Here is an 18,439-nt window from a genome sequence, read left to right on the forward strand (position 1 = left end):
CTACTTGAAAGCCTCTGGAATATGGTTCATCTGCATACTGGTGGGCGGGCTCGAGATTCCTTCCGACCAATCAGACAAGTTGGAATGTGGAGATGAGCTGGACCATTGGTCGGGAGACCCGGGGGAGGGTGTGAGGAACGGGTGGTCTGGGACCTGCTGGTGATTGGGTGTGTTGTCCATAGGGTTAGAATAGCTATGCTGAGAAGGCGGAGTCAGAAACTGCGTGCTAGAAATAGGCGGAGCCATGCGCTGGCTGTCCTGCGGTAGGATGGTCTGAATGGGGGCGTGTCCTGAGCTTGACTGAAGATCCAGCCCACTGAGGTCCCCGAGGAAGTGATGCGAGATGTTTTGGTGCTGCATTGGCGCCATGTTTTGATGGGCGATCATGTGTGACGGTGCACCAAGATGGCTGCTTTGCATGGTGGGATAGCCCATGACTTGTGGCATATTAGTAGCAGAGAGCATTGTAGGCATTAGCATGCCTGCCTGCTGTTGTTGTTGTTGTTGTTGCTGCTGCTGCTGCACCCTTTGCAGCCAATCACAAGCGCCTGCTTGAGCTCCACCCACATTGTTGGCCACCGGCAGATGGGATAAACGAGGGGCGGAGTCAAAAGGCTTCCCTAAACCCTGAAGAGCTCCACCCATGTGGGAGTCGGCCAATCCCTGGAGCTGATTTAAACTGATGGGCGGAGACTGCTGGAAGGGTGATGTCATCATGGGCGGAGACGAGACGTCTGATAGGTAGCCGTGTGGAGACTCCAGCGAATCAACAGGCGAGAGGACGCCCACTTCCATAATCCCGCCGTTTTTGCCATCTCCGCTCTTTTTCTTTTTGGTTCTGATGTCCTTCCCGCTGTCTTTCCCTCCAACACCTTTTCCTCCGGGTTTGCGTGTTTTCTTAGCCGTGTTGTTGTTGTTTCCTGGGCTGGGTTTGATGCCCAGGTATGTGTTTGGGGAGCAGAGCGGGGGTGATAAGGGTAGCGGGGGGCTTCGGACAAGGTTATATTCCTCCAACAGACGCACGATATCGTGGTGCATGCGCTCATGAGCGATGTCCCGGGGCAGCTGGTCCAGGTGATCTGCAATATCCCGATTGGCCAAGTGATCAAGCAGGACTTTAGCCGTTTCGTAACTTCCCTCACGAGCAGCGAGGAAAAGAGGCGTTTCCTCCTACAAAGAAAGGTTATTGACGTTAATTTTTTTCTTTATAGCAATAAAATATGAACCTCAGATTAAAAACTAAAACTAAACTATACAAGAAATATGAAAGATTTCTAAAACATTTCTAAACCATTGGAAGAAATGGATTGATCACTGCAATGTTAACGGTTGAGCGCACTGAATATGGAACAATGTAAACTCCCAATGTTGTGTTTTTTTTATATTTATTCATTCTTTTGTATTTGCTTATTATTTTATGTTGAATATAGCAAAATTGCAAAAATTTAAAAAGTTTTCAATAAAAATAAAGTAATACTTAAAAAAAAACTAATATTGAATTTATAAATAAATATTAAAATGGGAACAATGTGAACTTAAAAAATAATAAAATTTAAAAAGAAAAATTAAACAAATGAAACAAAAATGTGAGCAATATAACCAAAAATGCACTAACTATAAAAAACAATTAAAACTAAATAAAGAAAAAGTTAACTTTAAATAAGACAAAATGATTTAAAAATGATGAAAAATGTCTAAATAAAACATTTAAAATATTACAAACTACAAATCAAAAATACAAAAAAAAAAACAGAAAAAATTAAGTTTAAATTTTATACTAAATAAAAAAAAAATCATACAAAAATTATAAAAATAAATAAATAAAAATGCTCATAAAAATAAGTAAAAATTTTAAATGAAAACTTTTACTACGTATAATATACTAACAAAAATATTTAAAAATTATAAACTTTAAATAAAATATTACTTATTATAAATATATTTAAAAAAAACAAAATCAAAATAAATTACACATTTTACACAGAAATGTGCATCAAACTAAAATTAAACCTAAGTATTAATCAAATTAAAATATTATTAATGAAACTTTAAAAAATGATGAAAACCAAAGAAAGCTTTAATTATATTATAATACTGATTGAAAATTCTCTAATTTATATATGAGAATGAACAAGATGCAGACGCATAACCCAGAATAAATACATGTATAAATATATAATCAAACAGAAGTTATTTCATTTTAGTCAGTATAATAATGTAACACAGTAAAATGACTGTGCATGTTTCCGTCTTTTCATGAACCCACCTTATTATTCTGCAGATCTTTATTAGCTCCATTCTTCAACAGCACGACAGCAGCATCCACATTATTAACAGCAGCCGCCCAGTGAAGAGCTGATTTACCTGCAAAAGACAAACCAGTGAGTTTTCAATTCAATTCAATTCAATTCAATTCAATTCACGTATATTTGTATAACAATTCTCAATAATTGTTTAGTTATAATAATAATTATTATTGAGTTGATGATATTGAATGCATTGAAAGTGAAAGTTTTTTACTTGTACAGTTGAGGTCAGAATTATTAAACCTCCTCTATACTTTTTTCCCTAATTTCTGTTTAACGGAGAGAAGATTATTTCAGCACATTTCTAAACATAATAGTTTTAATAACTCATCTCTAATAACTGATTTATTTTATCTTTGCCATGATGACAGTAAATAATATTTGACTAGATATTTTTTCAAGACACTTCTATACAGCTTAAAGTGACATTTAAAGGCTTAAGTAGGTTAATTAGGTTAACTAGGCAGGTTAGTGTAATTAGGCAAGTTATTGTATAAAAGTGGTTTGTCCTATAGACAACCAAAAACAAGTATTAATTAAGAGGGCTAATAATATCTGCCTTAAAATAGTGTTTAAAAAATGAAAATCTGCTTTTATTCTAGCTGAAATAAAACGTATTAGACTTTCTCCAGAAGAAAAAATATTATCAGATATACTATGAAAATTTCCTTGCTCTGTTAAACATCATTTGGGAAATACTTGAAAAAAAGTAAGGTAAATTCACAGAAGGGCGAATAATTTTGACTTTTGGTGTTTGTGTTTGTACCTGAATCATCAACAGCATTCGGATCTGCATGGCAGTTAATGAGCTCCTCCACCATTCCCTCAACAGCCAATCGGGTGGCCAGAATCAGCGGCGTCGTCCCATCATGCATGCGGGCGTCTAGATCCGTCGCTCGGTTCCGAATGAGGATCTGTTCAAAAAAAGGTCATGATTTAGACGTATTCAACATCCGAGAGCATCACAATTAAAAATGCTATTCAGCTCACATTATATTATGCATTAAATATATATTACATATACAGTTGAAGTCAGGATTATTAGCCCCCCTTTGAATTTTTTTTTCTTTTTTAAATGTTTCCCAAACAATGTTTGGAGCAAGAAATGTCTGATAATATTTTTTCTTCTGGAGAAAGTCTTATTTGTTTTATTTTGGCTAGAATAAAAGCAGTTTTTAATTTTTTAAAAGCCATTTTAAAATTAAAATTATTAGTCCCTTTAAGCTATTTTCCTTTTCTACTGTCTACAGAAAAAACCATCATTATACAATAATTTGCCTACTAAGATGAGTTATTAAAACTATTATGATTAGAAATGTGCTGAAAAAAATCTGCTCTCCGTTAAACAAAAATTGGGGAAAAAATAAACAGGGGCTAATTATTATGACTTCAGCTGTATATGTATATTAAACATCCATAATTAAATTGCATTATTGATGACAAATACACTGTATATTTATATTTATCAAATATTTAATTTGCTTATATGTTGCAATATAAAGTTATATTTTATTATAAAATATTTTATTTGTAATTACATTTTTTTTCTTATGTAACTTTTGAGATTTACATGTTTACACACACATATATATATATATACATATATATATATATATATATATATATATATATATATATATATATATATATATATATATATATAATATACACACACACATTTTTTTTTCAGTTTTAACTGAAATGTGACTATTTTTATTTTATTGTTTTAGTAATTTAGGTTTGTTAATAATGATACCAAAAATACTACTAACAATTGTTATATATTAAAAAAAAAACACAAAATTATATTTAATACTAATGCAATAAAAATTTGTCCTTTTACATTTAAATTTTACATTTAATTACATTTACAAGTAAAAGTGTTTTAATAATTATAGTAATTATAATAATTATGTAAAGTATGTTTTTTTATATTTTGAGCTTAAAACTTTGTTTTAGTTTTTTACTGACATTTAAAAAAAGCTTTATATTTTTTATTATGTTGTATTTTATTATGTTGCATTTTATTGTTTAGGTAATTTAGGTTTGCTAATAACATTACCAATAATACTACTGATTATTACAACTAAAAATAACAAAAATATTATTAAAAATTATTGTTTCAAATCTTTTTGAAAAATAAAAAAATACATATTAAAAGTTTTATTTTTAATTGTTTTAATAATTAATGTATAAGTATGTTTTTACTTTTTTCTTTTTCTTTTTTTAATCTTAAATAAACAACTGTTACTGTTTTATTTATTTACTAACTATTTTTTAAACAATTGCTTCCTATTTAAATAAATCATATTTTATCATTATTATTTTCTGGCAATTTAGATGAATAATAATATTACAAAAACAATAAAATGAAAAATAATGTAGTATTTTACACTTTAACTAAATATAATCTAGAAGTTTGAATATTATTTACCTGGAAGACTCCCTGTGCATCAGCAGCGACGGCGGCGTGCAGCGGTGTCCGGCCCATGTTATCCTGCACATTAGCATCGGCGCACGACTCCAGCAGACGTTTAGCAGCATCCGAGCGAGCGTATCGTGCTGCCAGATGAAGTGCGGTCTCGCCTGTGCGGTCTGTCTGATTGTGCAGGTTGGCTCCGTGATAAATAAAATCTGTGATCACGTCAGCGGACGGATCTTCTTCTGCTTCGCCGTTTTCATTTTCAAGACCGCCGCCGCTACACGATGCGATCATCAGTGGAGTGAATCCGTCTATAAAGAGAAACAAAGGGGAGTTAGTTAGAGATATAATGGTATGGGGCGACATGGTGGCTCAGTGGTCACTGAGCAAAAAGATGGCTGGTTCAAGTCGCAGCTGGGTCAGTTGGCATTTCTGGGTGGAGTTTGCATGTTCTCCCGATGTTGGCTTGGCTTTCTGGTTTCCCTTACAGTCCAAACACATGCGCTATAGGAGAATCGAATGAACTAAATTGTCCGTAGTGTGTGTGTGTGTGAGTGTGTGTGTGTGAATGAGTGTGAATGGGTGTTTCCCAGTGCTGGGTTACAGCTGAAAGGGCATCCACTGTGTAAAACATATGCTGGATAATTTGGTGGTTCATTCTGCTGTGATAAATAAAGGGACTAAGCCGATGGAAAATGAGTGATGGTATAAAATTGTATGAAAATCCTTCATCACGATTATAATGACCAAAATGATTACGGTTATTAATATTATCACGATTTTGTTCAAATGAGCAGAAAATGTCCATAAATAAATGTCACGCACAAACTTAAGGCATTCAACCAAGTTTTGTATGTGAAAATGACTTGAAAAGTAAAACAAACAAGAAAGATTTGTGTACGACAAATAAAATTTGCAACTTTTATGCAGTTTTGTGGTAAACAACATAAACAAGTATTTTGTTATTTTGTTTTTTTATGTTTGTATTATTTCTTTCAGATTTAATGAAAAACTGGAACCGTAACATGAATTGTCTGAAACATTTAGATTTACTTTGAACCCAGTATATTTTAATTTCACATTTAGTTAAATTTAGATGAATTTTTTTTTATAATTATCATAATTATGTATAGTATGCTTTTTACTTTTAAATTGAGCTTTAATTTTTGCTTTAGTTTTTTTTGTTTTAATTGTTTTGTTTTTTTACTGACAATTAAAAAAAAGCTTTATATTTTTTATTGTTTTGTGTTTTTTTATTTTTATCTTATTGTTTTAGTAATTTAGGTTTGTTGATAATACCCAAAGCTAAATTGTCTATGTCCAGTGATGGATTGCAGCTAAAGGGCATCCGTTGCGTAAAACATATACTGGATAAGTTGGCAGTTCATTCCACTGTGGTGAAGCTAGATTAATAAAGGGACTAAGCCGAAAAGTAAATGAATGATGATACCAATAATATTCCTAAAAATTATCAAAATTTAAAATACTTTTTACATTAAAAATTCAGTCTTTTACGTTGTCATTTTTTAATTTCTTAATAATTTATGTATAGTATAGCTGTGTCTCATTTCAGAGGCTGCATCCTCCGAAGAATGCATTCGAAGTGCGCTGTGTCATCATGGCGCGACGAAGTCTCATCTCAAAAAATTTAAAGTCTCCTTCAAACACAGCCTCAAAATGCATCCTTCGTTTCCCAGGTAATAAAGAACACAACCAGTGGATCCTTCGCGGCCTCCGGTTTAAATGTATGAATTAAGTTTGTTTTACTTGGATATTCAAACACATGTTAAAAAAACTAAAAGAGTATGACGTGTCTTACTAAAGAGTGATTTTATAGACCGTTTATATTTTTATGTGTACATGTATAGATTAAATAAAATATATTTCCAGCTCCTGTATACCTTGTTTTGCCTACAGATTGCTTAAAATAAGTTTTAAAATCACTTAAAAAAACTAATTTTATCAGCGCTCATTAACAGCAGCTGATATGCTAGGTGAGGAGATTCATCCTCTAGCCTAGGGCCCCGTTTACACTAATGTGTTTTCGTTTTAAAGTGCATAAGATTTGCTATGGTTTCGCCATCCATCCACACTACGCCGGAGTTTTCGAGCGCCGAAAACGGAGCGTTTTGGAAACGCTGGAGAGGTTGTTTTCATTTTAAAACGCTGCTGCTCCGTTTCAGTGTGGATGACATCTGAAAACAGAGGCGGGACTGCTGAGATTCGCTACCTGATTGGGGCTTTTGTGTCATTGCGTATCCTTCCCTTATTCGTCAAGCCCCTATCCCATGACTATAACACATGGCTTTAATGCTACCGGAAGACAGTACTGTAAACAACAACATGGACACAGAAATGGAAGCGTTGTTTGCACTATTGTCTGTTTTAGGCGCCATTGTGCAGTTATTCATTTGTTACGTTTAGTAACAACTCGAACTCGTCGTCTGTCCAAAAAAATAACTCTCTTGCTTTCTTTGCCATCGCGTTTAATGTGCAAGTGGCGTTTGTTGACTAACAATAACCAAATGCCGAGCGAGACACATGCTTTCTGTTTATACTAGAACGCGCATGCCCAGAGTACGCGAATGGTCACGTGATATACGTTTTTGGTGGCGTAGTGTGGACGGAAATATGTTCAGAGATGCTAGGTGAAACACTTGTGTGGACGCGGATCGTTTTTGATCTACAATGTCGTTTTAAAACTAAAACACACTAGTGTAAACGGGGCCTAGATCATCTCATTTTAAAACGCTCGGTTCAGCCTGTGTGGACTTCGATGGACTCATCTTTGAAGTCTGCATCATTTAGAGGATGCAGCCTCTGAAATGAGACACAGCTTTTGTTTACTTTTAATATTCAGAATTTTAATTTGAATATAAGCCTTTTAAAAATGTTTTTAAAACTGCTTTATATTTTTAATTAATTCATATTTTATTTAATTTTGTTTGGTGACAACACTAGTCTCACGTCAGAGTTTAAACATCCTGTGAAGTGGTTTGAAATGTGCTTTTTTTTTTTATGTTTGACGTAACTGAAACATGAAGATGGAGGAAGGGCGGGACATACAGTAGCCCCTCCCCTTTTAAAAAACAGCCAATAGTGTTTTTTTTTAATCACAGCTCTGCCAGTGAGAGTGCTTGAGCTTAATGTCAGACACTAGAGAGCATTTGATTGGTCAGAAGATTTGATGAAAAACCGAAGTATGAGGTGACTTGAATTAAACCGATGATTCATTTAGGTTGAAGTGACAAACTGCAAGCTTTGAATGTTTATATCGGTTTCTAAAGGGGAATTTTAGCTTATGGATATCCTTAAAACTAACAATACTGATACTAACATCTAAAAAACCTTTATTTTAATTTCACTTTAAATCAGGAATGCAGTGTTGAAAGTGTTTCTATTTTTATATAAACCAGGCTCACCAGGCCCGCGGACATTGACGTCCATGCAGTCGTTTTCGATCTCGCCCTGCGGCGGCGTCGGAGCCATCGAGTTCAAGCGCAGGTCTGCAGCGTCCAGATGCTGCTGAGTCCACTGACGGTGATCCAACTGACCGCTCATCTCCAGAATGCTCTGCCCCTCAAACTGCACACAAACACACACACATCTCCTCAAAAAGGTGCACTGATAGAATTCAAAACACTGGAGAGTTATTTTTTTTTACCCAAGCCTTCCTCTGACGACTCTATGCAAATGGAAGTTGCCAGATTGACAACATAAACAAGCTGCTCAGCTAACCACAGCCAACCTTTATCTTTTTGATGTGTGACATAATTTTAACTGAACATTAAAACAGGGTGGGGCATATTGAGTAGCCCCTCCCATTTTAAGCCAGTTGTGTTTGATTGATATCACAGCCATTGTTTGGAATGTACCAAACACATAGTCCCAAATCCAGGAAGTTAGCTTTTTTGACTGGAAGTGACTCAGAAGATGATAAGACGATGCTCAAGAGGCATCATTTCAGAATAAATATACATCAGCTTTTATTTACATGTAAAGAAAAACTTTTTGCCTGGGTTTAATTAATTTTGGACTTGACTATATATATTTTAGGGTTGTCACAATACTGTAATTTGGTGCCATTCGATACTTAAATATTAAAACCGTCTATTTCCCGCTAACATTTAAGCACTGTTGAGCGTGTTCTCAAACAGCGCTGATTTACCATTGTGATCACATGCTCAACAGAAATGACTGTGATTGGCAGTGAAGGTCATCCGTTCACCAAAATCACCACTGTTTATAGAGTGTAACCACAGATCCAAGAACACTGGAGCTTTTTAAAGCTGTGAAGATCAGCTGGTTTGTCTATAAGCTGACATATGAGCGATCTGCTGATGAATCGTGGCTTTGAAATGCTCCAGTGTCCCTGTATCTGTGATTACACTCAGTGAACAGCGGTGAGTTCAGTGGACTGATGACCTTCACAGCCAATCACAGTTATTTCTGTTGAGCACATGGACATTATGGCAAATCAGCACAGTTTAGGAAAGTGTTCAACAGCGCTCAGATGTTAGCGGGAAATGGATGCTTTTAAAATGTCAGTATCAATTGGTACCGAATTCCAGTATCGAGACAGCTAATATATATGCAATTCAATATTAAAGGACATCTCATTTATGAATCAAACTTATTCAGACAAATCAATATATGCTGATTTCAGAGGGTCTTCAATACAGACGGTGTTTTCTCACTCACCCGGAATCGTTTATTGGTGTCGTCTTCAGCCCATTCGCTCAGCTGTTCATCCATCAGAGAGCTGTCTGAGTTTTTCAAAGGCCTGATGGAACACAGAGTCACAGGTTAGCATCATTACATGTAATAAAAGGTGAACAATGGTTATATCACCAAATGATTTTTATGGTTTAAAATTAATCCACAACCAGCAAAGATAAAAGCACCAAACACAATTTTTTTTCATTTAGATTTAATTTAAAAGATTCAATTTAAAGATTTAATTTAAAGTGCTTAGAAAATAATAATAATAATAATAATAATAATAATAATTATTATTATTATTATTATTATTATAATTATTATTATTATAAATATATGGAAAAATCATTTTGTGCTGAATTTGGATGAGTGCAGATCTTTTATTTTTACATATGATAAAAGCTTAAAAAAACATTTTAAAAAAAGCAAACGCTAAATATAAATAATTACAATAAATTAAATTTAAAATAATTTGAAATGGTAACAACAATTTAAAAATAATACAAATGACGGATGTACTTACGCAAAAAAATGAAAAATATACAAACTAATACATAAGTAAATAACTAAATATATTAATATAAATATTTGTTATGGCTTTTTACACTTTTATTCTTCATCTATGTCAAGCTGCTTTGACACCATCTACATGATAAAAGTGTTACAGAAATAAAAATGTCTTGACCTAAAGCAGATTTACAATATCAATAACAACTAAAAAAGCAATAAATACAAACAAAACCGGCTTAAATTAAAGAGCTAACCAAAGCAGAATATATGGCATTAATATATAGAGCTCTCATGCAAGTGTGTGGAAACTGACTTGAGTCCGACAGAGTCCTCTCCCACTGGTTCTCTCCTCTTCTTTTTGGGTTCGTTGACTTTAAATCCCTCGGGGAACCAAAGCTGGCCATGTTCCCGCTTCCTCTTCCTGGAGACGACCACACCGACAGCGGCCAGAGCCAGAACAGCCAGAGCCAACAGGACCAGGAACATGGGGTACATCTCACCAGTCTTTGGGGGACCACCTTCACCTGCACATGCACATATTTAACATCATATTTAGATTATATACTGCACTCAGCTATGATAGATGCATTTTTCCTTCATACCATCTCTAAAAATTAAAATCCAAAAATAAATTGGTAATCCTATATTAATAAAAATTTGAAGTGGATAAAAAAATATTGCTATTGCATAATTGATAAATAATGCAAATAAATAAATTGTTTTTCATAAATTATTTAGATTTGAAATGATATACTATTTTTACAATGCAAATTAACAAAAGAAAAAAAATAAACAACAAAAAAATCTGATATTGTAGATATGCATGTCATATTGAAATTGTATACTGTACTCGGCTATAATATATGCATTATAGCTTCATATCATATATTTTGATTCATGTCAGTGCATACAATTATACAAAGAAGAAAAATAAAAACAACAAATAAATAAAACTACATTTCAATAAATAAATGATTTAATAAATATATAATTATTAAATATAGATTCATGTAATTATAAAAAAATAGTGCTATTGTTAAAATCTCATTATGTTCAAACACACACACACACAGACAAACAAAATCAGTGTGAGTCGTTAGAATGTTGACTGAGATGGTGAAAAAAAAAAAGAATTAATTTTCTCTGATTAAAATTCAGCTAAAATACAGCCAAACATAAATGACAAACAAAAATTAGAAACCTTGAATGCTGATTTACTGATATGCCAGTACCAAAATTGCAAAAAATAAATAAACAATTAATTAAAAAAATTAAAAAGTATTAAATTGTCAACAAATAAATACTACTACTACTAATAAAATATTTTAAATAATATCAAAGCCTTATAATATGATAAAAGCATACAATTTATTTACTAAAACATACAATAGAAAAAAAAGAAATAAAAATAAACTATAAAAATTCAATAAAAAATTGAAATGTTTTCCTTGCATAACTGTAATAAGTTTAATTTGATTGATGTAAAATACTAAAATGTATTTATTCTATTATTTATATAAAATATTTTATGTACTTTCCACATTAATCATTATCATCAAGAAAACACATCTTGTAAACAAGAAAGTGAAATAACACGGAAATAAAAATGCATTAAAGCAATCTGTATTATTAAAATGTAATAAAACCACAATTACTGCGCATATTACAATGACTGAAACTTAAACAAGAAGTCAAATGAAAATTGAAAATAAATATGAGAACCAAAATATAAATATTATGCAGGATAAGTATCAATAATGCAAAAAGAAATCAATAAATAAAAATAAACAAATAGATAATAAACAAACAACAGCAATCTAAAAATGTAAATGCAAAAATAAATGGTAACTTATAATACTATATTAATACAAATTGAAACTATATCCAAAATTTTGTTGTTGTAGAATTAATAAATAATTCAAATAAATGTATTATTAAATAAATTATATATATATATATATATATATATATATATATATATATATATATATATATATATATATATATATATATATATATATATATATACACTGCTACGAGTGTGATATTGCGTTTATACAACAGTTTGACGGCATAATTGTGTATATAAAAACAAAATCAAACATGGAGAGTCTCAAAAACCCTTTTGTATGCGGAACTACTTTCTTCTGCAATGGATTCAAATCACAAATCATAAGCTGACAGTTACAAAGCTGAGCAAGCATCTTTTAAACTTTAGATCTGTAGTGTCTGCTTTTTGCTGGCTGTATGTGGGCGGAGTAATACACAAAGGGTAAAGAGGCTGTACGGGTGCTGATATTACAACTTTATCACGGCTATCAGCCAATCAGATTCGAGAACCAGACAGAACTGTTGTATAAATATATATATATAATTTATAAATGGTGATTTTGCATGCAATTATAAAAATATTGCTATTGTTCAAATCATTTTTCTTTATGGACAGTTCTGATGGAAGATTAAGATTAATTTCAAATGTTGAGTATTGTATGTATATATATATATATATATATATATATATATATATATATATATATATATATATATATAGTACATAAATATGTGTATAACAGTAAATGAAGTGTGACTGACTGGTGACGGCCTCGATGATATAGGGAACGTTGAGGTTTCCACTGGAGGCCAGAGCTCCGAGGAAAGCGGCCACATCGGTCGCGCTCTGAAAACACTCATCAGACTGCTGAAAACACTGACGGTTATCAATCTCCAGATACACGATAGACCTGCAAACACACACATATATACACACACATTACACATATGAAATCAATCTGGCTCAGACTGGAAGTGTCAGCATCTTGAGTGCTGAGTGTCATTTATATTTAGTTATTTTAATTATATTACTTAGTATATTATTTATTTGTTTTTTTTATATTTCTAATCTTTTTAAATAAGTGTTTATAAAATAATATTAAAAATTGGAAAATTTATTATTTATATTTTTATTATTATTATTATTATTATTATTATTATAAAAATATATGTATGTGTGTGTGTGTGTGTTTGTTTGAGTGTATATAAGTGCATTTTACACATTTAATTGAGTCTTAAAAATAAACATTAAAAACAACATAAAATATATTTTACTCTTTTAGTTATATTATTTAATATTTAATTTATTATTTGTTTATATTCATTATTTATTGTTAAAATGCATTTATTACTGCATTTACTTGTTTATTTATTTATATATTTCTGTATTATTTATTTTTTGCTTGGATGAAACTCAAACAGGTTGGGAACAAGTGAAGGACGAGTAAACGATAAACAAATTTTCATTCTGGATGTGACTTTGAATCCCTATAATCTAAAAGGGCAGTTTACCCAAAAATGAAAGTGAGTTTAATATTTACTCACCCTTAAGTGATTCCAAACCTTTATGAGTTTCTTTCCTCTGTTGATCACAAAAGAAGATATTTTGAAGAAAACCGGTAACTATTGACTTCTATAGTATTTGTTTTTCTTGTCATTGAAGTCAATGGTTACTGGTCTCCACATTTTTCAAAACATCTTCTTTTGTGTTTAACAGAAGAAACAAAGTAAAAGATGACAAAATTTTCTTTTTTAGCTGAACCATTCCTTTAATTTCTGAAATAATCACCACTCACCCTTTGACCTCCATGTGGTCGAGCTCTCTGCGTGTGCGGGGCTTCAAAAATGATGTCAGACTCCTCCTGGCACGCTGCATCAGCTGACCAGGATCTGTCCAATCAGAGCGCTTGTGTTTGCTGAGCTCGTGTTCGCTACCGTAGTACGGGAAGATTAGCGCCTCTCCGTTGCCGTCGCGCCGAAACACCACATTAGTGTGCAGCAGGCTGCTGAGCTCGCGGAGGAACGATGAGGAGCGATTTCGAAGCTCGTCCGGCGGGATGTGGACCACCAGAACCAAACTGCCCACCGCCAGCTTCTGCGGGACGTCATCAGCGCAGTCCAGACCGTCCCATTCACACTCTGCGTTATTACAGCCCTGATCACAGTGACCATCCGCATAGTGATCCCTGCAGTACTGGTCATACAGAGGACTGCACACACAGACCAAGAGGAGTTATTATTGATCAGCTCACATTTCTCTTCATGCATACTTTTTTTTTATTATTATGTTTTATTATTACTTTGCAGATACTTGAATATTAGTAAGTACATGACATGTAAAATATAAACTGGTAGTATAATCTGCTGGTTTTAAACATACAGAATAATAATGGAATACAGTCATGTAAACAACCATAACATTATAACCCTTAAGGTTTATATTTCATATATTATGACACATAACCTTTATCCCAAGCCAAATTGACCCCACACACAAAAATAATAATAATTAATGCTAATTAATGAAAACGGAGGATAATATTATGTTTATTAAGTAGCATTGGTAACACTTTAGAATAATAGTACATTAGTTAATGTATTTACTAACATTAAGCATGAATAATCTTATAAAGATTGTATTTTTAATAATTATTATTGAATGTAGTATTAGAAAATACTATCAGACATACTGTAATAATACAATAAAAAGGATGTAAAATAAAAATGGCAAAACTAAAAGAGCAAATTTTGTTTACTTATTATAAAATAATATTAAAAATGGCAAAACAAATAAAAAAACAAGAAAATATATATAAATAATATAAATAAATAATATATAAATAAACAATATATAAATAATATAAATAGTTATTTTTTAAAATAAGATATAAATAAATAATATATAAATAATAAATAAATGAAAATAGATAATACATAAATATATAAATAAAAAATTATATATATAAATATATATATATATATATATATATATATATATATATATATATATATATATATATATATATATATATATATATATATAATTTTTTATTATGACACATAACTTTTATCCCAAGCCAAATTGACCCCACACACAAAAATAATAATAATTAATGCTAATTAATGAAAACGGAGGAGAATATTATGTTTATTAAGCAGCATTGGTAACACTTTAGAATAATAGTACATTAGTTAAAGTATTTACTAACATTAAGCATGAATAATCTTGTAAAGCATTTATTAATCATAATTCAACAATATCTAATGCATTACTAAAATGCTGTATTGGGCTTGTTAACATTAGCTAATGCACTGAACTAGCGTTACTTAACTTGAATAACATTAACTAACGTCAACAAACATGACTAAATACCGTAATGAATGCATTACTAATAGGTTGTTCATGTTGGTAAATAGACTAACATTAACTAATGGACCATTATATAAAAGTGCTACAGTAGCATTTATTATACTATAATATATAAAATATATGTTTAAACTGGTAATAAAATAAAAGGTTTTATTTAGCATCTTATTCATTTTTTCTCCCTAAATTGGTCCTTGAAAATAAATCAATAAAACGTCTTTTAAGATATCACCACAACATACAAGATAAAAGAATAGTGAAAACAGAATGGTAAAACAAATAAAGTGAGATCAATGTTTGATATAATATAATTCATAAAAATATTAATCAAATGTATTTTTTGCAGTCAATAAAAATGTCAATGAAATTTCTAACAAAAGAAATTGCAAACATATTTATTTTTAATAATTATGATTGAATATAGTATTAGAAAATACTATCAGATATACTGTAATAATACAATAAAAAGGAGGTAAAGTAAAAATGGCAAATTTTGTTTACTTTTTAAAAAATAATATTAAAAATGGCAAAACAAATAAAAAACAAAAAAATATATATATAAATATTATATATAAATAATATAAATATTAAAAAAAATAAGATATAAATAAATAATATATAAATAATAAATAAATGAAAATAAATAATACATAAATATATAAATAAAAATTATATATATATATATATATATATATATATATATATATATAATTATAAATAAATCTATATTAAATAAATAAAAATAAATGAAATATAAATAAATAACAGTATATAAATTAATATTAAATAAATAATTAATAAAAAATCAATAATATATAAATAAACAATAAATAAATATATGATGTATATATAAACCATATAAATTAATAATAAATAAATAAATAAATAATATATAAATATATAATTTATAAATAAACATGTATAAATATATATATATATTGTTTTTTTCTTTTTCGTTTTTCTTAATTAAGCCAAAAAAGCCTAATTAAGCCAAACCTTTAAAATAAACATTGAAAACACTATAAAATTATAAACATAAAAACTGCAAAACAGAATTAAAACAAACAAAAAAAATTATAAAAATGTTTTAATAATAAATACTATGAGAAACAATTTGTTCCTTACTTGCACTGTCCCTCCAGCCTCTGACAGTCAAATCCGTCATAAAGACAGCCCGCGGTGGCGCACTGCTCGTCACATTTCCCATCATTGAAGTACCTCCAGCACTGCAGGGCGGCGCTACAGTTCTGCCAGGGGTCGTCGAAATTCAGAGAGCAGTCACCGCCGTCCCATCCGCATGCGTGATTATTACACTGCGTATCACAGATGGCGTTTCCGCCGCGTCCTTCGCACTGGGCGATTTCGCAACGGATTTCCACTTCGACTGGTGGGGCGATATCCCGACCCTGCCCACCGCTGAACGAATAGTCCAGAATGTGGCACAGTAGCCCGTTGAAGTTAGCCGGGCAGGAGCAGCGGTAAAACGGAGCGTCGCTGATTGGCTGGCAGGTGCCACCGTTGTAGCACGGGTTGACGAGGCACGGCGAGTCCATGCGAGTTTGGCATTCATGCCCACTGAAGCCCGGTGCACACAGACAGCGAGGGCTCAGGTGCCCGGAGACACAGGTGGCACCATTACGACAGCGCAGCGAGCCGCACGACTGAGAGTCGTACTCGCAGGATGAGCCGGAGTAACCCTGGGAGGGAAGAACACGAAAGAAAACCAATGTTAGAAAAATGTTTGAAGCTTAGCCCTGAGAGTGAAAACATCACTAAAACCATCACTCAACACTTCATTGGTTGAAAATTACAGACCAATGGAAAGAGTTGTTTTAAAACCAAATTTACACATTTTTATCTCACAATATCCTGCTGGATGCAAACCAATCAGGTAACGGTAAATGATACGGTAAATGTCCAGATTCTACTGTCCACCCTCTCCTCAATGGGCATCCCTGGAACCCCGCTCTGCTGGTTGAAGTCTTACCTCACCGGCAGATCATTCAGAGGTGCCTGGAGAGGGGAGGTATCCAAAGCTCATCAGCTGGCCCTGGAGTACCTCAGGGTTCTGTTCTAGGTCCCCTACTATTCTCTATTTACACCATATCACAGGGAACCATCATCCAATCACATGGCTTCCCACTGTTTTGTCGATGACACGGAGCTCTATTTTTCATTTAATCCCAAATGTTAGGTGGATTTATGGGACAGGGAAATTTACAGTAACCAGGAGAGCACATGGTAGAAATCTAATGTTAGATGTTGTTTATGGGATGTTATGGAGGTTCAGATTACAGGTTTAGTCTTGGTTTTTACTTACAGGCTGGCATTTGCAGATGTATCCGTGTTTGGTGTTGCTCGCTACAGCACAAGTTCCTCCATTTTTGCATGGCGTGTCCTTGCAGCCGTTGAAGACTGTCTCACAGCGCTTCCCTACGAGTTAAAAAAAAATAAACATTAAAAGATGTGTAAAATAAATTTAATTTACAAAAAACATTTGTTAAATTACTCTAATGTATAGTTACTTATAGTGTAAACCTAAGTATACTTTATAGTTTTTGTTGTAGTGAATTTAAGCTAATGAAAGGCATAACTAAAATGTATCAACGCTTAGTTTTGTAGTACTGAATTTAATGTATCCCAATTAGATGGTTTTTCATAGTTTTTTAATTGTAATTTATGCTAAAAAAATAAATGAATTTAACAAGCAAATAAACACGTTGATTTGTACAGTACATTTCTTAGCATACTACACTACTATATAACATGTATTAAATATATTTGTTTATTTGTAAAAAAAATTTTAAAAAAAGAAGGAAAAAAGAATAAATAAATGAATAATTTTTTTTTACTTTAATTAACCTTAAAATGATTATAGTTAAATATCTAATAGGTTAAATAAGCTTAAAAATAAACAGGTTAAATAAGCTTAAATTAATTCAGGCTTATTTTTAGCTTCATTTTTATTTGAAACTCACCAACAATGATCTACTGAAATGAATGGTGTTTTATTTCTCATCATTCCTTTCTTTCTTATTCTTTATGTACTCCTTTGTACCACAAAATATAAAAATATATAGATAATCAGTGCTGTCAAATCATAGCCTCGCACTAAAGACGTAACTATGCTCTAAAGACCATGACACATTCAGTGATATACAGGTGAATGTGTCAGAATTATTAGCCCTCCTGTATTATTAGTCCCCCTGTATATTTTTTCCCCAATTTCTGTTTAACGGTTATGATTTTTTTAACCCATTTCTAAACATAATAGTTTTATTAATT

General features: G+C 31.8%; 1 protein-coding gene across 1 annotated transcript in view; it reads right to left on the minus strand.

Annotated features, from left to right (window-relative positions):
- The window catches only part of notch1a (notch receptor 1a), a 68,583-nt gene continuing 50,144 nt past the window's right edge, over positions 1-18,439 (minus strand). The window contains 11 exon segments of the mRNA NM_131441.1: positions 1-1,170; positions 2,267-2,364; positions 3,073-3,220; positions 4,741-5,039; positions 8,151-8,313; positions 9,430-9,511; positions 10,271-10,481; positions 12,550-12,698; positions 13,584-13,997; positions 16,280-16,851; positions 17,475-17,587. Coding sequence (NP_571516.1) covers positions 1-1,170; positions 2,267-2,364; positions 3,073-3,220; positions 4,741-5,039; positions 8,151-8,313; positions 9,430-9,511; positions 10,271-10,481; positions 12,550-12,698; positions 13,584-13,997; positions 16,280-16,851; positions 17,475-17,587 — 3,419 coding nt within the window.

This window comes from Danio rerio, chromosome 21, assembly GCF_049306965.1.
Source record: "Danio rerio strain Tuebingen ecotype United States chromosome 21, GRCz12tu, whole genome shotgun sequence".
NCBI classification, from domain to species: domain Eukaryota; kingdom Metazoa; phylum Chordata; class Actinopteri; order Cypriniformes; family Danionidae; genus Danio; species Danio rerio.